General features: G+C 41.6%; 1 protein-coding gene and 1 long non-coding RNA gene across 6 annotated transcripts in view; both read right to left on the bottom strand.

The window, feature by feature from the left end:
• The window catches only part of LOC128086880 (uncharacterized), a 210,542-nt gene that overhangs the window by 8,634 nt on the left and 176,215 nt on the right, over positions 1 to 25,693 (bottom strand). The window lies entirely within an intron of this gene.
• TGFBR2 (transforming growth factor beta receptor 2) overlaps positions 1 to 25,693 on the bottom strand; it is a 63,496-nt gene that overhangs the window by 8,189 nt on the left and 29,614 nt on the right. The window contains exons 4-7 of one of the 4 annotated variants that reach the window (XM_052695874.1): positions 24,585 to 24,735; positions 22,781 to 22,971; positions 10,524 to 11,323; positions 6,118 to 6,259 (exon numbers count right to left, since the gene is read on the bottom strand). In XM_052695874.1, coding sequence (XP_052551834.1) covers positions 6,118 to 6,259; positions 10,524 to 11,323; positions 22,781 to 22,971; positions 24,585 to 24,735 — 1,284 coding nt within the window. Of the gene's footprint in view, positions 1 to 6,117; positions 6,260 to 10,523; positions 11,324 to 22,780; positions 22,972 to 23,072; positions 23,153 to 24,584; positions 24,736 to 25,693 lie in introns of those variants that run through there. The other 3 variants (XM_052695878.1, XM_052695877.1, XM_052695876.1) reach the window with 3 other exon arrangements.

The following is a 25,693-nucleotide window of genomic DNA, read 5'->3' as shown; positions in this document are numbered from 1 at the left end:
AACCTCTCTGGGCAGCCTGTTCCTCACAGTAAAGAATTTTTCCCAATAGCTAGTATAAACCTACTCTCCTCCAGTTTAAAGCTATTTCCCCTCCCTCGGTCACTACATACTCTTACAAATAAAAGTCCCTCCCCAGCTTTCCTGTAGGCCCCCTCCAGGTACTGGCAGGCCACTGCAAGGTCCACTGGAGCCTTCTCTTCTCCAGACTGAAGAGCCCCAGCTCTCTCAGCCTGTCCTCATAGGAGAGGTGCACCAGCTCTCTGCTCATCTTCTTGGCCCTCCTCTGGATCCACTCCAACAGCTCCATGTCCTTCTTGTGTTGGGGCCCCCATACCTGGATGCTTCAGATGGGGTCTCACAAGTGCAGAACAGAGGGGCAGAATCACCTCCCTCGACCTGCTGGTCTCACTTCTCTTGATGCAACCCAGGATACGGTTGGCCTTCTGGGCTGCAAGCAGACATTGCCAGCTCATGTTGAGTCTTCCATCAACTGACACTTCCAAATCCTTCTCCTCAGGGCTGCTCTCAAGCCATTCTTTCCTGTATTTGTGCTTGGGATTGCCTCTACTTGGTGAAAGGGAAAGCCTTCCCGGAGAACTGATAGGTTTCTAACACATTTCCCCTGTTCAAGAAATTCCTTCTATGCTGCATTTTTTTTTTTCAGATTTGCGATTTTGTTGAGGAGAAATTGAGGCCAGATGCTAGTTATCTGTAATGACTTCATAGTAACACAGTTGTGCTTTTCCTCACTCTGAAGAGCATGCAGCATCTTCTCGCTATTTATTATCTTGCTTCTCCCTCCTTCAAAAAGAAAAGCCGACTGAATCCTCCTGCGGTAAATCATCCATATAGTGTGGAATCTCAGGTGTCAGACACATTTTGGAGTAATAGCTGAGGTTATTCACGGATCATGTTGGCATGCTACAGTAGACGTAATAGGTGTCAATTTGAGGCAGGTTAAGATGCTTGTTGCTACATACTCGTGCACAGCTATATACAGATGCTGAATCTATTTTTTATGACTTAAATGTTTCTTCTGATTGTTTTCAGACCAGTCAGACACTAAAAATGACAACTGGCTGAAGTACCATAAATATCTTGGGTATTTTGAACCACAGCACTTTTAGTATTCAATAATGGAAGAGTTTCTTCAACTTTAACCTCTTGCATTTAATCTTAATGGTTGTGAGCTACCTTGCACTAATAATCACTGTACCTCTGCTTCCCTTTGAGCATGGCTATAACTTTCAGAAAGGCTGGGACTGGATTTTTAGCCCCGGAGACATTACTGAAAATCTATTTGTGCTTGATGAATGCTGTAGAACATTTGGCAGCGGACTCCTCATGAAAAATATGCCTCTTGCATGCGATCTTATGCTCTAAGCTGTTTGCAGTGAGATTTTCTTCCTTTAAGTGAGAACTGCACACCTGCAAACCCCATCAACACTTCCCCCATGTGATATGTCTTGCTATGTTTTTAGTGGGACATTTCCTTATGCATAAGATGAAGGCTTACTTGAAGAATTAAACCAGGAGTGAGGAGGAAGAAGGCTAGCGAAAATCAGCTGTGGAGCACAATCCATAGCAGTGATCTTATGTTTTTGGAACTTCTGATCCTTTTGAAAAAAAAACCTTTAATTTAGAGCATAGGAGGGAAGAGCCACAGAGGGGATAAATCAGTTGATGATGCAGTTACTGTGATAGCTTACATACACACACACATCTGCATGTGCGTGCAGATTGTGTCTTTCCTCATGCTAGAAGAATCTGGGTGGTGGGTCTACATACTGTTGCACAAAGGGACTATGCAGAAGCTCAAAGCCATTTCAATTTCAAGTTTAAGGAGTTGTTAGATGCTTACGCCACATTTTCACTGGGTTTCCCAGATCCACTCCTTCAGAATATGAATGCTAGCTGGGAAGTCTGAGGATGCCCTGGGATGAATGAACCTACAGTGCCATTTTCCTTGCACAGACATGTTTTAAGTGATTTCACATCTGATGATCAAAGACACAGTCACCTTTCCAAAGGGCTGGGAGTGTATAAGCTCTGCCGTAAGAGTATGATTATAGGCTGTTTAGTCATTGTATGCTAGACCCTGAGATGGGAAAGTAGAGGAATATAGCATAAGAGTGCCCTGTGGGGTGACCTTACCTACTGCTACCTGGGCTTGCTGAAAGACAGCACTGAATACTGTGGTGACACATAGAGAATTTCTGGGATCCAAGCTACTGTTCCACAATAGTGGTGATGGTGCCCTTTGTGGGTGTACCAGATGTGGGATGCATGCCACCATATGCCACTGCAGTGCAAACCTGCCCCACTGGGACTTCTCTTCACAAAGGAGAGGCTTAAACCAGGCCCCTGCTGCAGAGACCTCAGGCCTGATGCACAAGCACAGACCTAACGCACAGGCACAGCCCCACTGCACAGGCTATCAAAATATTCCCTGCTGCCAGATACTGTCACCTCTGTACACTCAACGTGATGAATGCCCAGCGTTCCCTGAAGCACAAGATGCACAAATGCTTAGCTGCCAAATTGTACCTCTTGGCTGACTCTTTCCAAGCGAGCATAAGATTAACCAGCTCTTTTACTCACATTAAACAGAGCTCTGGTAAAACAAGGCTGCTATTTCAGACACAGCTCTGCTGCTACACCAAAGCCAGCCGCCTCTTCAGGCACTGCAACACCGTACGAGCAACGTCGCCATTTTCTGAGGAGTTTCTCTCCTTCCTCACCAGCCCTGTGCATCCTGAGGCTTTGTTCCTCTCCTTCTCCCTTGCTGCCCCCAGCAGTCCCCTGCCTGCAGCAGCTCCAATACGAAGCAGATGGTTTCCTTTTCTTTCTAGGAGGCTGTCGGAGAAATTACACTTGCCTCAGTCACCAAAGCTCTGTCGCTCTGAAAGCAAGCGGTTGAGATGAAAATTGTATTTCTCGCAACGTGCAGCATCTGGTGCACAGCTGTTGCACTGAATGAAATACCAAGTTAACGGCAGTGTGGAGCAGCTGAAGTTCTCCCCAAAGTAGTATTGCTGAGTTTCTAAATATGCCTCTTAAATTATACTCCGGTGAAAAACCAGTCAAACTCGCTATTTGCCTCTGTCTCCCTCTCCCCTGTGCCCCATTTCTGCTTCTCCATATTTAGCAGAACAAAGTAACAATGAACAGCATGGCCTTTCTCGAAAGCTGATCCCCACCTGCATATTTACTATGGCAGCTTCACAGTACAGATTATGCTGGGTATTTTCGTTTAAATGTCTGCTGACTGAAAAGGCCTGGCATTCTGCTGAGACTACGCTCGACAAAGCTGCTGCAGTGAAAGGACCTGCCTCCATTGCCTCCCACACTCACCAAACACCTGCACACCAACAGACAAATCCTGAGAACACCCTATGTAAAAGAAATAACTCACCCTACCATTAGCGTAGCAATTAACCTCTTCTTTCCCTTGCTTTCCCCCAGCAGCATCAGGCTGCTCTCTGAACTTCCCTGGTCCTTGTGTGAGAGAGGCCTGCACTGGGGAGACAGCACTTACATCTTTTAGGTTTCTTTGGAAAGGCTGCAATTAGGTAAGTCTGCCCTGGCTTACACGCAAAGTCATTTCTCTCAGCACCTACGAGGTCAGGAAATGGAGTGGTTTGCATGAACGGAGGCAGCTCCTCTGAAGGGTGCAAGAAGGGAAGAGAGTCTCACCAGTGACAGATGGGAAGAGGAAGCAGAGAGGGAGCTGCAGTCATGAATCACTGTAAGGGTACTTCACCAGCTGATTGCAAAGAGAGTCAGACTGCACGAACCAAGACAAGATCAAAGAAGGAAATGAGAGAAACCATGCAATGCTGCTGTAGTTCAGTACCACCGACAAGATAAGGGAGCTGCATCGCAGGAGTTATATTTAGCTGCTCTGGTTGAAGACACTCAGCCCAAGTCCTATCCACTACAGCCCAAACACTTTGGTGGTTTCACTGGGGAGTGAACCACCTGGAAAGATGACTGAAGCATGGAAACAAAATTTAAGAAGTATGTTTCTGGAGATGAGGATGACTGAGGATTAGGGAAAATCAGAGGCAGGGGCTAAGCTCCAGCATGAAAACAAAGGGGATGCTGGGCCAGAGAAACGTCTCCTTTTCCTAAAATCATTTCAGCTCTTCTTCTCAAGGTTATAAGGGGTCAGCCTCTTCTGGCTAAACACGCTGGTGATTTCCCTTCCTTATGAAACTCTCTTTATATCCTCTTTTAGGCAGTTGCCATCTGAGAACAGCAGCAACAAGGTTTGTTCTTGCCACAAACTCCATTTCACTGTACTCAGCAAATATGAACAGCAACACATTCAGGCACCAGTGAAGATAAAAGACTCCACAGTGAACAGCTCATATTTATATTAATAAGGTGAGTTCCTAAATGCAAGAAACAGAGAGAGCTCGAGACAGAGCAGAGATCCTTTTTCTCAGGTTTTAAATCTTCTCAGCTGCACTTACAAAGTGCTAATGAAAGGCTGAGGTTTTGCCAACGCATTTAGAAACATACATAGCCACAACTGTTAAATGTGGATAGGTTTGCCATGGAATATGCTAGACTTCAAAAACTTTCAGCTTTTGGAGCACCACATGTTTTTTCCCTGAAACATTTGACTAAAAAAAAAAAGGTTTCACGCATTTCTGCTAGCACTAGCTATTTGCACACCCTGCTTTCCCAGCAGGGCGCAAACAGGGGCAAAACTGCCCACAGTGCAGCCCACCCACAAAGACCAAATGCTGGTCAGACAGAGCAAGACACTGGGATGCAGGCATTTCTACCTCTTGCACACAAACATGGTGATGCCAAACTGCTACTGTGCAGAGTGGCCTCAGAGACCTCCATGGATAGTCAGCCTTGTGGTATCCCACGGATGTTAGCAGAGAAACAAGGAGCAGCTATATTCATTTTCCAATAGGACACTGGTTTCTCTCCTGTACACTACGTTCCCCATACTGCAGTGCTCTACAGACTGTCCTGTCTCAGTTGCCAGCCCTTTGAGACTCAACTGTGGCAAGTCCAATGAAAAGAGAACCTATGTGGTTTTCGGAGAGAGGTAGCAAATACAAATAGTCTCATATCTGCTGTAATATTCACGTTAGTCTTACACGCAACAGCCCTGCTTCTTAGACTGCCTGGACTTCTGTTAAAATGATTGCTAGACAATACAAGCAGACTGAAAAAATGTATATGTAACAGTCTCATTTTGGTTCCTGAGCTAGGAACTAGTTTAGTTAAGGTGAAAATCTTCAAATATGGCAAAATGTAATGCAGAATCTCAACAGCAACTTTTCAGATTTCTAGCACATACTAGCATAGCAAACTGGGAATTTTGGGCCAGCTTTAGGCAAAGTAGAAATGGAGATTTTGTTTCAGTGAACGAAGTCCGAATATGAACAAACACAGTAGCTCTTCTTGGAGCTATTTTGATACTCAGTTACGCTTATTTTTGTTACTGCACTTTATACAATGAACATCCCTTGGTTTCTCCTGTGGATGATCTCTTGCAACATCCCAAAAAACGATGAGTGGCAGTTGTGGATTTCACAAAAGCAGAAAGATTTTTGAACCCCTACGATGGCTCTTATTGAAATGATAATTAGTAAATGTGACACTTAACTGGCCCTCATTAGGTTTCAGAGTTAACATTCCATGAAGGCAAAAGGGGGACAGTTATCACTTCTTGGTCTTAATATTTCATGAATCATTTAGGTTGAAAAAGACATCTAAGATCATCAGATCCAAGTGTTTCAAACATTCTTATATTAATAATTATTTTGGGAGAGGACAGGCAGACCAGTCAATCCACGGCTACTCAAGATGCTGTAGTTTAAAAAAATAACAGGCATGAACAACCTTCAGAAGAGGCTTACCTAGCAGCAAATTTATCCTTACAGCAACAGGGAGCAATTTCCTCATGCTTTCAGGAGCTTGCCCTTGAAGCTTGCTCATGCACACGTGCATCTTATATTACTGAAGGCCTGTTAGCTTACAGCAGCCAGGCCCACGAGAACAACAAAGAATTGTCTGTACACACAGACAACCACAAGAGCACTTCTATCCAAACATACCTTTAGAGATAAGAAAACCGATGGTGCTTACCTCCAACACCATTGCAGCGAGATGTCATTTCCCAAAGGACCAAAGCCATGGAGTACACATCTGTTTGTTTAAAGGACTCCATGTTCTCAAGGTTCATCCTGGACTCCAGGACCTCAGGGGCCATGTACCTTGCTGTGCCAACCTGCACAAGAGGAAATAAGGGAGAACTCATGAGCTGCAACTGTAATTCATGTTTTGGATTCTGCTGTGATCTGACTTCAGCTTTCATAGAAATGGTGCCATTTGACACGTATCCAAAAATGCAAGCCATACTTGGCACGGATCATGCTTTCTGCTGCCAAAAGAATCTGGCATTGTCTTGCACCTCCCTTGGTAAAGAAAAAATGATAAAGCAAAGAAACAAACAAGCAAGAAGAACAGCAGCCTTTTGTAGTTCCTTAAACAACTGTTTTTAATGCTGACAAACTTTCTCACTCTTTGGCTGTTCATTGAGATAAACTCTGTCCTCTGGGCCTGGAGCAATTGCCACTGACCAAGTGATTTTCAGACAAGCAAGAAAATGACTGTATTCTTTTGCACTGCATATTATAGAGAGAACTGTTTCTTTTCAAAGTGGTCTTAAAATGAGAGAGGTAAATGCAGGCTTGGCACAAGAAAGCTGATGAAGATGTACTGAATGCATAAGTACTTCACATTTGAAGTGAAACCAAAAACTGGCCCCTCTTCGTTTGAAAAGTTGTTCCCATTAAGTTTATGCATATTCAATAATTTTCAGCAGTGATTTTAGCAGCTGTGCTGCAGTCTAGATTACGACCTTACATTACTGATGGCAAAGTTTAAGTGTTCTTATCGTATGAATAGATGTAAGGAATAATTATTGGATCTCTGAGCAGATCCAATGCCAAAATTTAATTTTTTTCAAAAAATTTCAAAAAATAAATGTATAAAAAAATTGCTCTCCTTCTCTCCTCATCTGGAAAAAGTCCAAAAATAATCAGATCAGGCAAGGACAGCTTCAGATGGGAGACTGCTTAATCACAAAAAAAAAAAAGAGGAAAAAACAGAAGTGGATGATGCAGTAGGATCTGTGGTTAAGAAGGGCTATTTGTAGAGCGAACTACAGCCATCAGTCCAGAGCTTGGTGGCAAGCAGAACTACAAAAGAACATTTCGGTTATTGGGTCTGCAACTGAAGGCAGCTACATAGTAAATGCAGTCTCCTACAACATGTGTTTGGCATGCTTCTGGAAACACACCTTATCATCCCATACTCAGTACAAATGGGAAACAGTGCTACAAAAAGTGTAATGCTCCCTAAGAAAACAACAGTACAGACTAAGGACATTGCTTTATCATAGGACTGTGCAACATCAGAGAGTTTATCTGTTAAAGGTATACAAATGGCTGTAGTACCAAGGCCTTTATTTAGAGAATAGCAAAAAAAAGTCTGTGAAATCAGTCCAAAAGTTAAATTCCCTGTTGTACGGAATCTGTGAAAATGAAGGCCAAACATGAGCAACACCAACACGTTAGAGGTTCTTGGGATAACCATGTCCCAGCAGCACTGAGTTCACCAGTACCTTCCTGCCCTACTGAACATGAACGCACGGCAACCCTGCAGCAGAGGCTGTTCCTAGCCCCATCCCTTCCATACATACAGCTTCTCTCCAAAGCAGAGTCCATCAAGGTATTAGAAAAGATTCTGGCATACTATGCCCCAAAATTGCCCAGCCCCATCCTGCTGTTTTTTTCATTAAGTGTTAATGCTGCCTAAATACAGATAATCAACATTGTCACAAAAGCAGTTCTAGTTTTGCAACATTTCATACTCTCCTTGCAGCAGTGAAAAAGATTCTGCAGCTTTGCTGTACAATTGAGGCTCATGTTCTACAGCTATGAAGAACCACTGAAAACACAGAGAAAATTGAAAATGATGTTAAGAATGATATCAAGTTTTTTCACTTTCCATCCTGCTTAGAATTCATCAGCTGTTGCACTCTGCCTCTGTTCTTTTATCTGAATTTAGATTACGAGGTCTTTGGGTCAAACATTCTTTTCCTACAGCTTGCAAAACTTGAGTCTGGGTCCCAAATATATTTCAGACACTTTCTCATTGTAAAGACCAGTCCGTTTTCTGTTCTTCTCTTCCAAAACTTCCAGCAAGGGAACATTTCTCTTCCTGCAGTACTTTTTATAATGTTTGTGACTTTTAGAACTTTTATACTGGAAACCCTACATTTCTTTCAAGTTGTCTGAGATGTTTTGTGCCTTGAGGTGTGTCACTCAGAGGGGCAGAGGCTATCCCTCTCTGTGTGATTAGGACGACCATCTGTTGTTATAAGGCTGCTGATGCTGCCAAGATGAGGAACATCTGGCCTTGCTGGCAAATAGCAGTCCTCTGAACACAACAGGACACGGGTCCAGATTTACATATTCAGATTAAGTAATGTCTGCAAATGTTAGCCATTGTGGATGGCTAAATAGCTAAACTGAAAAGACCACAAAGTCTGGGGAAAAGATGGTTTCCAGTCAGTCATAAAGAACACTGGTATCATACAGACAATAATGGCAACATCTGCATCATGCAGAAGGTAGTTGTGTGGATGGGAAAGAAGACAGTTTTGTAATACAAACAACTTGCCCTGAATATTGCAGTCCAAGGCTGATCAGAAAAAAAACAAAAACGTAAAATACTTAGATTTTTCTATTCATTTCACAGGAAACCAGAAGCTTCCTTGAATTCAAACGTGTGTCAGCTCCATTATATACCTTCAAAAACTGGACCTCCTGATGGGAAGAGTTTTGGTGAAAGTGTAAAGATCAGAAATGATGGCAAATTCTTGTGCAAAATCTCCTAGGCAAAAGCTACAAACAGTACTGAAGTTGTCATGTTGGCACATTTGAGTAGGTAGTGCTTGTATGCGCAGAAGAAATGAGGCTGAGGTTTACAGAGCCACTTCACATCATCTTACACTTTGCCATGGAGAAGGATAATGTTAATTTGGTTATCCCAAAACTGATTCAGTGAAGCTAAACAAAGTAAAACACTGGGTCTCGCCATGAGTGCCCAAGGGCATCAATTCTAAAGTAGCAACATCTTCTAGGCAGTGCTGTACTTCACTGTCAGAGCTGGTGTGGAGTGTGGGAGGGCAGTATTAATGCTATCCTCCTACTTCCAACTGTTTGTGAGCAATGCCAGAGAAATCAGATTGAAATATGGGTTGGCTTTAAGCAAAGTCTCCGTGGGGTTAAACTTCACAGCCTATGACATACACTGCCAAATACTCTGCTTTTGCTGTACTCCAACCAGTCTTGTAACTGTCAATATGGTACGACTTCACTGGACTCCAAAAAGATTTGGCATGCTGAAGAGAAATGATATGTGACCATGAGTGGTGTTTGTGTAATTTTAAATATGCCTTCCTTGGTTATCATTCACTCCTGACTCTTGTTAAGAAACCCTATCAAAATGAGATCAGGGCAGTTCCCTTAAACTAATGAGACTTCAAAGATCTTACAACAAAGATCTTAATTTGATAAACAACAGCAAAGTTCTCATGAACTCAACAAACACTACTGCCTGATGAGTTGTCCCTGAAATGTCCCTAAATCAAAATACTAGTTCCATGCTGAGTAGAAGTCAGTGTAAACAAGCATGCTTTGGATACTTACATATAATTAATCATATGTGGTACATAACTAGGAACATAATTTAAGAAAAGGTCTCAACTTCCACTACAGGAGTTTTCATCAGAAGAGAAAATATTTAGAGATATATGAAAAACTGAAGCATTTACAAATATCATCATGGCACGCCTGTGAAATAGATGAGCATTATTCACACTACTTAGCTCAAAAAGGGACAGTTATTTTCATCTGATATTACTGCATTTGCTTGCATGTGGAGAAAGTCCCATAATCTTAAACAGGTTTATTTTTGGCCTTGTAATGTGATTATTTATCTCTCTGTTGTCTGCTACACGTGCTGAGGACAGAGAGGACTGCATTCACATATGCTGGGATATACTGACACAGTAGTTCTACTCACACAAACCTAGTGCTAATAGGGCTGAAAACTGTGGCTTAACTTCAAAATATGAAGCACACCCCTATCCTGTGTGCACATTGCAGCAGTGTGACAAATAGTAGCTGACAAGCTTTTACATGTTTCGCTGTAAGGGCACAGAAAGGAAGATGGTGTCATATAACTAGGCTGCTCTTTGATCGGAACAAAATCTTCATCACAATTCCCTCATTGCTTTTGTGTGAGGTTTAAAGTCTATTTGTTCATTGAGAAGAAGAAAAACAAAAACCAGCCCTTCATTTTTGTTGATTTTAAGCAAATATGGCAGCACAGATTTTTGTTTTTTTTTCCCCTCTTCTCCCCAGGAACTGACAGATGAACTGATATGACATACAACACATCTCCTGAAACTTTTGACATACCTGACCGCTGTTGGCCAAGTCATCCACAGAGAGAGAAGGGTCCAGCCTCAGAGATAACCCAAAGTCACAGAGACAGCAAGTTAAATCATTTTTCACCAGGATGTTGGAACTCTTTAGGTCTCTGTGCACAATAGGGGTTTTAGGGCGACCACAGGGTGTGTGATCACTGTGCAGATGGGCAATCCCTCGGGCCAAGGATCCTCCCAGTTTCCAGAGGTCTTCCCAGCTGATAATGTGCCGCGTGAGGTACTCCTGCAAGTTTCCTCTAGCATGGAAGGCAGTGATCAACCAATACTGTTTACCAAGATCTGTCTTACGCTCCTCTGCGGTCAAGAATTGGAGGATGTTCTCATGCTTAAGGTTTACATCCGAAAAAATGTCTTTCTCGGTTTTCCAGGAGGCATATTCTTCATAGGGGAAGATCTTTACTGCCACAGTTTCGTACTGCTCAGATGTGTTTTGCTTCAATTTGGCTTTATACACTTCAGCAAATCTTCCTTTGCCAACAACAATGTCCAGCTCAATGGGCAGCAATTCTGTGTTGTGGTTGATGTTGTTGGCACAGGTAGAGCTGATGTCTGAGTGATCATCATCCAACATAATGGCACAAACATCACTGCAGTCTTTATGTTTCCTGGGCTTAACATTCTTCTCCCAGGCCTTGTTGAGCTTCCTCTTCTTATGAGTGCGGTAGGCATAAAAGATAACAATCACAGCAACAGAAATCACCAATAAAGGGACAAGACTTATGATTGTGACTTTGGAAATTTCATCTTTCTCCTCTGGCTTATGGGGATCATCTGAAAAGAACAGAAGGAAGGAATACATTAAATGAGCATAGCTTTATGTGTACAGGAAGTTGTGAGTAACCTATAACATTTTTCCAGTGTGCCATACATGATTTCCTCCATTAACACAAAGTAAAACAAAAACATCACTACTTTCTTATCTCATATAAGCCTTCACTTACCAGAAGTTCCCTGTTTGATTATTTTACAGGGAGCCAGACCAGAATGAGCAAGAAGCTAACCTAATTTAACAGCTTTGTTTTTCTCTCAGGCTCTCAATACATTATGGACAAAACCCTCTCTTTCCTGAACACAATAGCCAAAGTCTCCTGTGCTTACTTCAGTGATATATTCTTGACAGATCTGCCCCTTTAACCAGTAATTAAAACAAAACATTCATCTTTCTTTGAAAAAAAGAAGGATGAATAAGTAAATAGACAATGTAGCATATGAATACTGAATTGTCCAATTACCATTTCAGACCCAATGTATCTCAGTAAGATCCATAGAAAGACATCAGGAAGCCTGCCCATATACAAATACTGCCTGCTAATATTCAAGCACAAAATATACGCCTGCGTATAAATCTGAAAAACAGAACTCATTCTCTTACTTTGATATATGAGAAAGAGTACTGCTACAACAGATTCCAACACCTGCACTTGCACAGCTGTTTGAATCCTGCAGGCACAATTAGGCACGTATGGCATATCTGAGAACTGTCACTCGCCGTGCACTTTTTGCAGGGATTTATGTAACTGAAAACATCCTGAGCGTGTCACTTGCTGGCTGTACACCAGCTACTCTGTTGGAAAATAGCAGATAGCTCATTCCAAACACCTTAGCTGATGCAGCCTGTATGTGAACATATTCTCAGGTGAAACGCACATGGATAGGGAACAGAAGGACAACAGGGACAAATTTTTGAATAAAGATACATCGTGGGAACAGTGAAGAACTTATTCTAGTGGTGAGAGATGCCCTTACAACCCTAGAAGCGATCCTTCAAGTTCAAACGTACTGCATTATCATTCTGCAGTGGATGGGGTTGATTGAAAGAAGCCTGGAGAATCATGAGTGGACTAAAAGAACTGACGCTGCAACCAAAATTAAGCAAGTGCTGGCAGCACAATATTGGCAGATGTTTATGACACTGTCACTGGGTCAGGTTCTCTGTGTAGAGCCAAATAAGTCAATAAGAAAAAGAAAGTCTAACAAGCTCTGAGGAGAAACTGTCACTAACTAGGTTAGTTTCAAGTCTTTCTCAAAATAAAGGTTAGCAGTGCTGAGAAGGATAGGGATAAAGAGTTTACAATTAGAATAAGTGATACCTCAGACCCTTCAGTTTCATTTATAATCCCTTTTACATTGGAAACACAGCTGGCAAGCAGCAGGAGCCTTCAGCTATTCAAATGCAGGTGACAGGACATCTGAAGAGCATGTTCTTTTTTTGGAAGGAGGTCTGAATCCCAAAGCAGGATGTGCTTCCTCTGTTTGAAAGGTTCATCAATCAGCAGTAGAGTAAGTAACTCAATCCTAGCATCTCTCGCAGGATTTCAAGAAGGAGAAGCACCAACATTTCCAGCACCAACATTCCCAGTTAGCACAGGTTAATGGCATTAATTAGCAGCACCATGCTTCACCTACATAGACATGCTTTTATTTCATTCATGCAAATCAACTTCTTAAACCTAATCCTTCCTTCACACCTATGCAAACCAGAAATCCTTATTCCCAAGCAATTTCCTACGGTAACAGAACATTAGTACCAAGTCTACACTCATATGATAATCACAGATTACTTGCAGCACTTTTGTCTCTCAATGTCTTTTTAAATGGCCTTTACTGGAGGAGTATATTTAGAAAGTCCAATGTCACTGTCGGTAAACAGAAGATTTACATTGCTTATTCTCACATGAGTTCTTCACTCTCAGGAAATCTACTTTTAAAAGCACTAGGGAAACTCTGGAATCTGGAAGAGGATTGACAGTTGTGCTCTGCTTCCAAGTTCCGGCTGCAAGAAAGCCACTGTTCTATAAATCAGATAAAGCCCTTCTGATGAACATTTAGAGTTCTGCTTTTGTGTGTGTTGTTGTTCTTCTCTACCATTGGCCAGAGAAAAGAATGCTTGAAGTTTGGATTCTGACCTTGAAACTAAGTTGTATGCCATCTGCAACCTATATCATATGTCCTACTTTTTAACAAAGATGAACATACGTTTTAAATCACTTTAAGGCCTTCTACTTTGCCAAAGAGCTGCAATAAGTAGCTCAGATATCTGAATTACAGATATCTTTCTAAATAAGGGAGGAAAAAAAAAAAAAAAAGAGATGTATTAGACATCAGGAAGACTGAGGTAGTTGGGTACATGTGCAGGTCAAATTGAGAATCAATTCACGCAGGTCTCCATTCCTTTATTGCTATGGTTACACTGAGAGTCTCTGGCTATTCCCACAATGCCTGAGAGTGCAGGCCAACAGCTGAGAAGTCTCTACCAGTCTTCACAGACTCTTTAGCTCTTCCTCTTTTTGCGTAAGGGAAAGCTCTGCTAGTGGTGCAGGGGAAGATAGAAACTGTTGATGTTGCAAATGTCACTTCAAAAAGAATGAAAAAAATAATAATCAAAGCAGAAGCAGAGCACTTCCCCTGAGCACAGCATCATCCTGCACCACTGCTGCAAAGTGACACATCCACTTTGGCAGCATCCTGTGGAGGAAGTAGGGAGGCAGGGGGTAAAAAACACATGGCTACATATCTTGCACCTAGGGAGCGAGAAGGGTGTTATGCTCATTCTCTATTGTATTAAAAGCTGAAAAGTCCCACTCAAGGTTTGGGAAGAGCAAGAATGAGCACCAGAGACAGCTGAGCGTCAGGACTGGCCACGTATAACCCTGGACTTAAAAGGAGAGGACGAAGCTTCCCATCAGCAGGATTAAAGGTAACAGCAACAGTGAATAGTTGGTGGTGCTGAGGGTCAGCCCAAGCAAGGCACTTCTGGAACCTCCTCTGATTTTGAGTTCTGATATGAGCAAAACAAAATCAGCCCCTCCAGCACAAGCCAAGTTTGGGGTACTTCTGAGTTGAATTTGCATACCAAGTCAGGGCAGGATCAAAATGAAGAGTGTATCTGCATGTTTGCATTATGGCTAGCCAACATTTTCTGGCTTGACTGCAGGAATCTAAGAATAAACATGCTCATTGCTTATAAATAAATACCTATGACTCAAACCCCATAATTTCAAAAATGTGAGTGCAGCTCCCTCTTTCTGGGCACTGTTCTGAGCAAAACCTGTCTGAACCAACAGGCAAGGAAATGGTTAAATAAAACAGCCTTTCAGATTTTGCCAACATGCTCCTGAATAACTTTCCCCACCCAGAACTATCATTCAGGCAGATCAGTTCTTTCTCAAGCTTCAAAAGAACCTATTAATATAGCATAACAATAGAGAAGTCTAGCTAAAAGAAAGCTTCCTGTATGCGGTTTAAATTGAGCACAAGCCATCTGTACAACCCTTAGCACTACCTAAACCTTTAGGGAATAGGAGTCAGGTGCCAAGGAGAATAGAAACTGCATTCAGTCACAAGTCTTCAAGGCACAACACTGGTTGCCTGTAAATTCTGTAGGTTGGACTCGTCTATGATCGACTTCAGTGTCACTGAACTTTGGAAACAAGAAATAAAACAACATCAACAAAACTGAGACCCATGCTCTAATGCACAGGGCAGCACAAGCACACAGTTGTTACTGAAAGAACTACTTCAAAGCTGTTGCTGCTTGTGTAGTTTCCGAAGTTGCTGCCTATTCATCCACCAGTCAGTGGCACACTGCAGGGTAAAAATATATTCCATACCAGCAGCACTGAGGCTAGAGGTATCAATACTGATGGATTGCAAGATTGTCTAGTGCTTTAAAAACCTTCAGAAATACAGTCACAAAATCTGGGCCCAGAAGGTGGCCTGTGATCCAGTTATTTTGCAAGCTCCTGAGACACAAAGCAGCCCTTTGAGTTGACTGAAGGACAACTGTGTTTTGCAGCAACTCTGAGGTTTCAGTTTGGTTTCAATTCCACACTGGAATGAAAACTAACACTTTTTGAATGTTTTGTATAAACAGAATTCTGTTCAAATGCTGCAATTTGGCAAAAGATGTGAGTATTGAATCCCCATCAGTAAGGGAACCAGTCTGGGTTAGGGAGCTCCAAGTTCAAGTTCTGCTCTATTTGATTCAGAGAGGAACTTTCCATCTCTGATAATTCTCAACCTGGCAAAATGTGAGTTTCAATCTTAAGTGCTTATTGACTGCTGGGCAAAACTCTAGGCCATAAAATAAAATAAAAAAAAGTCTGCCCATCTCTTTAATGCCATTTTCTGGATAAAAACTAATTCCATAAAACATTTTATTTTCAGTGAAATGAAGTTTCACAGGCTCTGAGCAGCTGCTTGTGGTAACTTATTTTACAGAGGAATCCTCAAGTAATAATAAAATTCAGTAGTTTATTGTCTTGTGCTTCCTCCTGATTTAGGTCTTTTTAGAATTAAAATGGCTCAGAAATCTTCAGCAAAGCATTTTAAGTTGGGAAATGCTGGTTATCAAAACAGAAACTTGATTAGACAAGACATTCCTGTACTTTTCTCTGAAACTCATGTCTTGTGAATGAAAGTGGTCTGAAAGTTGATCCAACTTCTGTATTTAGAAACTTCTGCTAATTTTACAAGCACTGTTTTTGAGCTTTGTGTAGTGGGGAGATGGGGTGTTGCTTTTTTTTTTTTATTTTTTTATTGGGAAAGGAGTGCTTTTTCCTCAGTGGATAGTAGTTAATTCCAACACATAATATACAGAAATAATCAAAATCAAATGCTGCACTTCAAAATAACTTGCCCTTTTTTTTTTTTTCTTTTTTTTTTTTAATCTTGACAGTTTCCTGGAAACACTTTAATTTTCCATCCCTGTTGGAGATGAAGAAAGTTTTTAAAACTTCGTAGATCTGTGGGGCAGTAAATCAGTCCCACCCCTCCCTCTCTATACTGAGCCACCTGATGGCAGAAGATGTAGATTACTGGATTTTAAAACCAAAGCAGATTCTATATTGCTATCCAGAGTAAAATAGACCTTGGCATTTCTTGTAGACTTTCTTAAAGCCAGCTTCTGAATTTAACAAGTTTTTTTTTTTTTTTTGTACTAGATAATTCAAAACTGTAAAGGCCAGTAGTTCGCATTTGAGATGTCTGTTTTCATATTTAGTCTAAAGAAGATATTTAAAATGTCAGGGCATCTGTAAGCCCAGCATCAGGATCTGCTGAAGCAGCCTTCTGGAGAAGTATAAGTAGTTGGCAGGCATATTTGTCCTTCTGCACAGGCTCAGTAAGAGTGGAAGCGACAGCGCATAGCATCTCTAGAGTCTGCTTCTACAGCTGAGCTTCTGAAGTGCTGGCATCCTCATAGTTCAAAATCTGGGGGCTGAGGATGTTTGCTCAAAGTGTGGGCACTCACTCCCTTTACCTTTCGGCTACTTGCCAGTCTGAATGTCAACGCAGCAGTCAACATTTGGCTGGTGAACTGGGCCCAGCTCTCAGAGCACATTATAGAATCACAGAATGATTAAAATTGGAAAAGACCTCTAAGATCATATAGCAGCCCAACCACCAACTCATCCTCAGCATGCCCACTAAACACGTCCCTCAATGCCACATCCACGGTGGGATGGTGGGGATGGTGAATGCACTATCTCCCTTGGCAGCCTTTTCCAAATACCTCACCACTCTTTCTGAAAAGAAGTTTTTCTTAATATCCAACCTGGACCTCCCCAGCACAGCTTGAGGCCATTCTTGAGGCCAAGAAGATGTGCCACCACATCTTCTTCTGAGAGGTCAATACGGCAATGGTATGAACAATTTGGAAGAGCTGTGTGACAGGCAGTACTGCTCTCCCCTGAGGACCAGAAGCTTTGCCTTCAGCACTGACAACCCGTGATCAGGACTCAGACCACTGTTACGGCCAAGGAGAACTTCCAGTTAGATGACCTACTCACATGCTGGAAGAGTCACACACATGCATCTAACAGCTGCCTCTTAATTATGTCACGGGGGTGGGTGGCAGGCAACCTAGGTTACGTCTGGACGGCCAGATTGAGTGCAAAGGCTGAGCAGTGGTGATGAAATGGATATTTTAGGTATTGTAAGGAGAACTTAATTTTTCAACTGACTACCAAGTATACTATTCAGCACTCAGGAAAGTTTGAGAAACTTTTAAAGTTCTAACACAGAACAAAAAGTTTGCTGCTGCTTAATTCCCTCAGTGCTGTCTAAAAAAAAGTGTAATTCCTTGGTTTGCTGACACATCACCCACTTCTGGATGCATTCTCTTATCTCTCCTGTTCTAACAGGTCACTTGACTGTGCGTACATGACATCTGTCATGCAGTTTGACTTCTGTAGCTAATCTTTCCTACTTAGAAATATGAAAACTGACATGTTCTAACTTTACACAATGTGACCATGTTTCTGAGATACATGCCACAGTTACACAGTGTCGTGTCTGCCGCTGTTTGCTGGTGGTTTTCTGGAACAAATCAATCTCCCCAGTTTCAATATGTTCCAACAGATGCCACACATTAACCACTATTTTTATTCTCTGCCTGAGTTTCACCCCTCCAACCTTTCCCAAAATATTATGTTGCCAGTGTTAGTTACAGTTTGTTTCTGTCTGTAATTATTAAAATCTCTTCCATGACAACCTGATAAAGGGCTGGCCACATTCCCACACTTATTAAGCTCCCAAGTGATGCAAATTGTAACAAATATTCCAGCCAGGCTTGCAGAGCACTGCCTAGTTTGTTGTTATGCAAATCTGTATCTGAGCTCTGCATGCTTATTTTTCTAGGAAGCAAACAATATAAATAAAACAGAGCAAAACAACATTTGGGCTTCTTTTGCCTCTTTCCATTGTATTTCCTTTCTATTCCACTAAGAGAATCACACCCTCAATTATTAGACAGCCTCTCCTTTGGTTGCATACAGCTGCAAGCTTTGGATGGGACTCTGTGGCTGAATACCTAAGAGGAAGTATTGAGAACAATGCCAATATACAAGCAGCAAGGGGCTCTGTGCAACATTACGTAATGCTACTGACCTCTTTTATGGGGCAGCTGGAAGACAGTTACTTCTCAACATGTTAGTTGGATAACAGAAAAACAGATTAATAAAAGCCTTTGTTAAAATCCACTTGCAAGCAGTCCAGTTGTAACAATGTCCCTTCTGTTGTTCCTTGAGCACTGGACAATTCATCACATTTATGGCCTGGTGGCTGTTTGTGCACAGGTCTTAAGTATGCTCTTAAGTCTGATATCCTCCTATGTGGTCAAGTAAAATCTAAAGCTCTGAGTCTAGTAGGGAGAGGAAAAGGAGAGAAAGAAAGGAAAAGACAGGGGCAACATGTTAGAAACAAGCAAGAGATATCAAGTAAAGGAAATTCTGAAACATCATCAATATTGTCTGCAACCAAGCTGCTGGACAAGCACTATGAAGGCACACTTGCAATCATTCTGGTAGCAGAAACATCAGGTCTCCCACGTAACATCCACACACAGCAAGCAACTGCAACACTTGACTGCTTATCTAAATGCCATAATTTGTTCAGGCAAATGACTCAGCCACAGCTGACTAATCAAATACTTACATCTCTTATATTTTCAATTAACAACTTAGGAAAACTATGGTCAATATGAAGATTGTTATCAGCACATCTTCCCCTCTTTTGCCACATCTCTCCAGTGAGCTTCATTATTGTCATGAATTCTTGTAGATTCATCAGCCACCTCTATCACTGAAGTTTCTACTGTTTCAGTGCAACTATTTGGATAATTCAGATAATCTTCAAAACTTGTATACATCACTGCTGCTAAAAGTTCACCCCATATCCTGACAGAGTGCAGTAAGAATGCCCGAAGTAAAGACCTCACTTGGCAGTGCCAAAGAACTAACAGAATCTACATGAATGTTGGCTGCAAAATGCAAGGATATCTGTAAGCACAGCAAGGATGAAAAATGATAAGGGAGCAGATTAACAGAAGGAAATATTTTTAAACCAAACAGAGATGGGCTAAAGATCTGACATGCCTTTCTAAATCTCTGCGTTTTTGCTTGGGTTTGAGCCTGATGCCTGGGATAAAACAGTATATATAATGAAACAGTATGCACAGCCCTGTGATTTAAAGGATTCATTCTTCTGCCTGCAGCCTCCAGTGCTGGGGTCACCTTTTACATGCAGATGAATGAGTCTACATGATAGGAAGATGCCACAATGCACACAGGTAGGTCACGCACTACACAGCATGCAGGCATCTCAACTCCTTGGCCTGAGAGTGCCTGGTGCCCTCTGCCCATGAAGAACACATCAGTCATGAGGTTGGAAGGAGAACTGTCCTATTCCTTTGAGTAGCCTTGACTTCAGACAAATAGGTTGCGACTGCTAATTAAGAAAAACTTAAAAGGATTTGTCATGCTCTCACTGGCTGGAAGATGGTATTGTGAAGAGAATGCTGAGGAGCAAAGCTGACCAAACACCAAGGGATGCCTGAAACTGTGCAAAACAGCTAGAGGCACACCAGCACAAGAAACCAATACAAAATTTTTGTGCAGGAGATCTGCTATACACAACCAGAAGTCAGAGAGGAAAAATCCCTTGTAGTCCAGTCCTGTGCTCATCTTTTCCAAGACAACATGACAAGGTCACTGGCTTCACCTAGCCAACTAGTCAACTTCTCCCTAGCCAGCAATGGCCTTTACTTCCCCCTCTTTGTCTAATCTTTTCCAGCATTTTTGCTCCTTGGCTTTTCTTTCTGGTAACACTGACATTAGACATCTGAATAAATAATATTGAAACTGACTTCCACTGGAGTGGAATTTTGCTGTGAGAAATGCTTTTTCTACCACAAAGGTGTAAGTTGTTTGCCAGGCCACAATTTTGTTTGGCAAAATAGAGGAATTAAAAAAATAAACACCAGGTAGTCAGATTTGCAGTGGTTACCTGTCTCCCAAACATTATACCTCTCAGAACCACAGAATATTGTTTGGATTTATTCTGCACATAGTATTTTCCACCAACTGCTTGTGGCCTGAAATGCCATGGATGAGCATCAGGGCCAGAAGCCCTCTGACACAGCAGAACTACAGGCATGTTAAGGGACATGTCTGACTGTGCCTTGTTTATTTTGCAGATTGGCAGTTTAAACAAGAGTCCATACAAGAGACGGGCATTTGATTCAGATCTAACCACTTGAAACATTTCTAAAGCCACACTTCAATGAGTCACAATACCTCCCACTACCCAAAAGCTTTAAATGTTTGTGTCTAAAAACAGAGTCAGAAGGTTTACCCTTCACAATCAAGACTGATACAAGCCTACAGTGCCATAAATCAGCTCTTCTATAAGCAATAGCAGTTCAGTGGTGAATCACTGGAATGTAGTGACTAACCTCTGGTGGAAACTAGAACTTGTTGCCTTACTAGCAATTTTCTTTCTTACCTCATGAACACCAGGAACAAAATAAATCTGGCTTGTCTTAAGTGGATATTAAGGAGAAAGAAGAGCTACAGTGCTGATCTTTTACAAGAATAGCTTGAAAGAAAAGACTGTGATTATCAGGTGAAAGAGTACAATCCTTTTTTATTGTTCCATTTTCTGCTAAGAAATGAGTAGTCACTACTTAGGTCAAGTATTTCAAGGTTTTCCTAGAATAGCTTTTGTGCACTCTTTAAAGCTGCAAGATGTACAAAAACAGTACAAAAATTCTTACTCGGATGTACAAGAAATATCAAGACAAAAGAATGCAAGAACAATGTACAGAGTAGATCTGGATGACAGTCATTCCAAAGGCAAAATTATTACAGACTATTATCTAGTTGTCTGGAGGAGCCACGGACCAGCTGGCTGTGATGTTCTGCTCAAAGTTAAACACAGACAGGAAACCGCATGTCTGATACTGTAAAAATCGTTTGTCTTCCTGCCATGGCTAACCAGGCAAGCAACCCAAAGGGGCTGTTTTCATTTAAAAGAAACACTAATCCACAACAATAAAAAAAGGAATGACAAAGCCTCAATTCGCCCCACTCCCAAACGGAGCTAATGCATGTGTTTGTGAATGAACTGGAAATGTTACAAACTGAAGCTGTGTGCTACTTTAATTTTTATATGTAGTTATTCACTTTCTACATGAATGTGAATGTGAGTGCAGGGCACAGCTTCCATGAGTCACCACACATGACACAGAATGAAAATCTTCACTACAAAGAGTGAAAGGAATAAGGATAAAAAAGGTAAGGATTTCATTTACACTACAGAGCCTTTTAGTCTGATCTGGAAGTGTGTAAGGCAGCTTCAGAGTAGAGGGGAATGAAGGCAGTTGGTGCTGAATTTACAGAATGGTTCTTGTAAACACACACAAGATTTGCATTTGTCAGAGTGATTACATTAAGCTTATATGGTTCCAGGAGAAACAGTTATAGTATGAGTAATTTTTAACAAATTAGCCAAGATCCACAAGGGTGAGGCTAGCTTTGCACAAAAACTCTAGACAGTTTAGACAAAGTAAGGTCCTTTCAGTACGAACACTTTCTCTGTAATACAATCAAGGCAATTTGTTACAACTAGGTCCTGGGTCTACCAAATCAATATCAATATTTGCCCCAAATCCTTCAAAGTCCACCTGAGCAAAACGTAGCCAGATGGTCAGGAAACAGCAGTGAGGCTGTCCAGATTTTGGTTAAACCCAGGTAAGAGATGAGGTAGAGCTGAGAAGGTAGTACCAGACATTGACAGGCCAGGCCAACATGCAGAAAGACCTTTTAGTGAGCTCTAGGCACATCTAACCTAGAGTAACTGTACAGCCTTCTTGGAAGGCAAGGAAGAAGGGGGAAAAGCCACTCATGCATACATTACATTTGTGCTGCAGTAAGCATTAGGTAGCATATCCACCAGTGAAGGAAACTGCACATATTCACAGAAATTCACCATAGAACAAGGAAGTGGGGAGAGGCAGTCACCAAAGCTGCCTTTAAATTTGCATCCTATAAATTACTCAACAGTACCTGCCTAGATGGAGGACACATCATGAGAAAAGAAGTTCTAGAAGAGGCTACAGATTAAGTGTTTTTATAACTTGTTACATTTGGGTTTGTCACCAACACAATTCTGAGCACCTTGTTCTTATCATTCAAGTGACTTTCTATGCCATGTGCTGAGATGAATATCTGAACTGCTTCCAAAGGAACATTACCCAGCAAAAAGAAATACGTCCAGAAAGCACAAAGGAAAGGCTGAGATTTTGCAGCCTCACAAGAGGCCAGAAAGTCTCCAGCCACCTGGAAGGTTTCCTCCACAAAAGGCAATTCCAAAGACCACTGGATTTAACGTCACCTTTCATATCACGTGCGAGGCAGAGCCCAAGAATGAAGAGCAAATTATTAAACTCACCTGCAGAAAAAATAAGAACATCGTTGCACTCTTCACCTGTACAGGAGCACATGAACATCAGTCCCCCGTCATCCTTCTTCTCCTTCATCACACACTGCTCTGAGCTGGAGTCATCCAACATGTGACCATACAGTCTCTTCTGGGGATCGTGGCAGATTGTTTCTAATGTCACATTCTCATCGTTCCGTCTCCTAGGAGGGAAGAGGAAAAACTGAAATCAAAAGAAGTGTATTTAAGAAAGGAAGCAGACTGGGTCATCCCTGCCCAGTATTTGCCTCTTTTGAGACCTCACAGGGGATCTTCATAGAATATTGTCAGTTTTTCTCCTGCTCTCCTGAACGGAGAAATTTTGGTCATGCTTGGGCTACTCCACACTGGGGCATTTGTACAACGGTACTGATCCTCCTGGGTCACATCACCACTAAGCTCCAAGGACAGCCTCTGAACGTCTCACCCAAAATTACCCAAGCTAAGGCTCAATGACCTGCCTGCTGTGAACTTCAGAACATACTTTTGGTTTTTGTGGTCACTGCGCAGACAGCAAAAATCCCTGGGGAATTATGATAAAAACTGAATGATGCCCTCAAAATCTGAGGAATTTCTAGGGAGGCAGGATTTTTGGTTTTGTTTTTGAGGCCTGCAATCCACACAGCTTTGGCACTGAAGGAGTTACTTACTTGCTGAATGCTGTTTGTGAAAAACAAAACAAAACTGGTGCAAACCAGAGTGACCTCACTGTCAGGGAAATATTTACAGCTGATAATCTGGCCCAGATCCCTGCGTTTTGTCTTGGTCCACAGGTTTCACTTCATTGACACAAGGCTTAGAGGGAAAGAGCGCTTCAAACACAGCTCTCAGCTCATGTACCTTTTGGCTAAACTGGCACGAAAACGCCAAGTGTGTCTTCTACAGCACTTACAGTCACTTTGGAAGGCAATCACAGACAACAAACACGTACTCAAGGAGCCCCCAACAAATACAAAAGCATGCCAGACCAATTCTGCATTTCAAGCATCTGCATCCAATTACGTTCAACATCTCTTCAAGTCAATGGATGTAACTGCTCTCTCAATAAGTTTCTTAATCACCTAACTGGTTCAAATCATATTTCTATACCAGCAGCGATGTTGCAAATATTCAGTTCTGTTCCATTTTTCCACTCAGGAATACATCAAGACTGCTGCTAGTTCTCTTTGGCTTACCATTAATGGAAGGATAAAAACCCAGATTATAGAATGGAGGGTGAGTTTAGAGTCAACAACAAATATTTTCATTTTCACACGTTCAGTCTTTCTTTGGTTACTTATATATGCTGTACAAAAAGCAAAAGACAGCAGGCAGACTGTATACAAATAGTTTTTCTTTCAAATTATGGGAAAGCATTTCCACCATATGTGGCAAACAGGGGTGGTAAGTGTAAAACTAGTTTACTGTGAAATTTGATGGAGAACTGCAGTGATGCTGGCTGAAAAATTTTTCTCTAGTTTCAGACCTGTTTCTCACACTGAGTAATGTGGATAGGTGCAGTAAAATGTTTTGAGGAATAATATGCCTCATTTGCAATAAGAGAACACACTGGAATACAACTACTTTAATCAAACAAAAAAAAATTAAAAATTGCTAGAATATTTCTTAACAGAATTGTTGTTAACTTCAAATAAATAAACATACAAGTTGGAAGAGATAAATGTGAGTCTGAAGAAACAGCAAAGAGATTTAGAATATTTGAGCAACACAGAAAAGCGCTAGGTAATGACAAATGAGTCTGTGCACCCTTCCCCACCCGTACCACAAAATCACTTACCATACAGCAGCACAGACTTCGTTATTCTTCTCACAGATAGAAGTGATGTTGCAGTTGCTCTTGCACTGATACTGGTTTGAGCATGTTGTTGCTTTAATGTCACAGAACTTGCATAGTTTGGGTAACTGCAGTCCATTTTCCCTAAATCTGTCTATAGGTGACATATTTCCAGGAAAAGGGGAAGAAAAAAAAAACAGAAAGAAATTTAGTAATGGTACATTATCAGATTGTGTCAATGCTCATTATAAAGATTATGTTTTCACCAGCAGGCAAAACCCCCTCACACCTTAAATTAGACAACCTCTAATACTGTGCAACTACCAATTTTCTTTCTAAGAGGATAAGTGCCACACTGTCAAGAATGGGATGATCAAAGTGAATTGGAAATATCAAGCCAATGTCTAAGACTTCAGAGGATGCTAAGGCTTCTCTGCAATTTGCAGAATGAAGCTTAATCCAAGGCCAGTTTGTGCCCAAAGAACTACTCGGCAGTCATGCATTTGCATTATTCACAAGCAGCATACTGGCCCCTCATGTGCAATATATTGCATCACTGTCTGTTTGCCAAAGTAACTGGGGAGACCATGGTGGGAATGCACATCAGGTGAGTGTCATCATTATGACACGCATCATGATGGATTTTGCAAGACTGTCTTCACCAACCTGAGGCATAGCCCAAGTGTCATTCCTAATCTCACTGCTGTTTGCAAAGAAGAAACACAGAGCTGGAACTTGCTGTCAGTCTAAGTTAGATGGTATGTCAGATGTTATGGGTGAAGCTCATGCTGGAAATGCAGCAGGGCATCCATGCAGCTCATGTGAGCTGCTGTGGGTGTGTTCCTGGGCTGACTCCAGGGGTCTTAACTGGAGCTAATATGCAGTGACAGGCTCTCCTGTAGAATTCTACATGACCCAACAGCTCTTTCTATGTTCACACTCTGAAGAGTTACTTGTGCAAATTCTCTACAGACAATATACGCAATGTAAGGTCTTCTCACTACAAATGTTTTTTTTTTTTTTTTTTGCACTGAAGGCAATCTCTTACAGTTAGTTCCTTGTCTACCAGATATGACCAAACCTTTATTACTATTTGCCCTATCTGTTCAAAT

The sequence above is a fragment of the Tympanuchus pallidicinctus genome, unplaced genomic scaffold (assembly GCF_026119805.1).
Source record: "Tympanuchus pallidicinctus isolate F22 unplaced genomic scaffold, pur_lepc_1.0 scaffold3, whole genome shotgun sequence".
NCBI classification, from domain to species: domain Eukaryota; kingdom Metazoa; phylum Chordata; class Aves; order Galliformes; family Phasianidae; genus Tympanuchus; species Tympanuchus pallidicinctus.
Note: the sequence above shows the minus strand (reverse complement) of the source record. Positions and strands in the feature narration are given on the sequence as shown.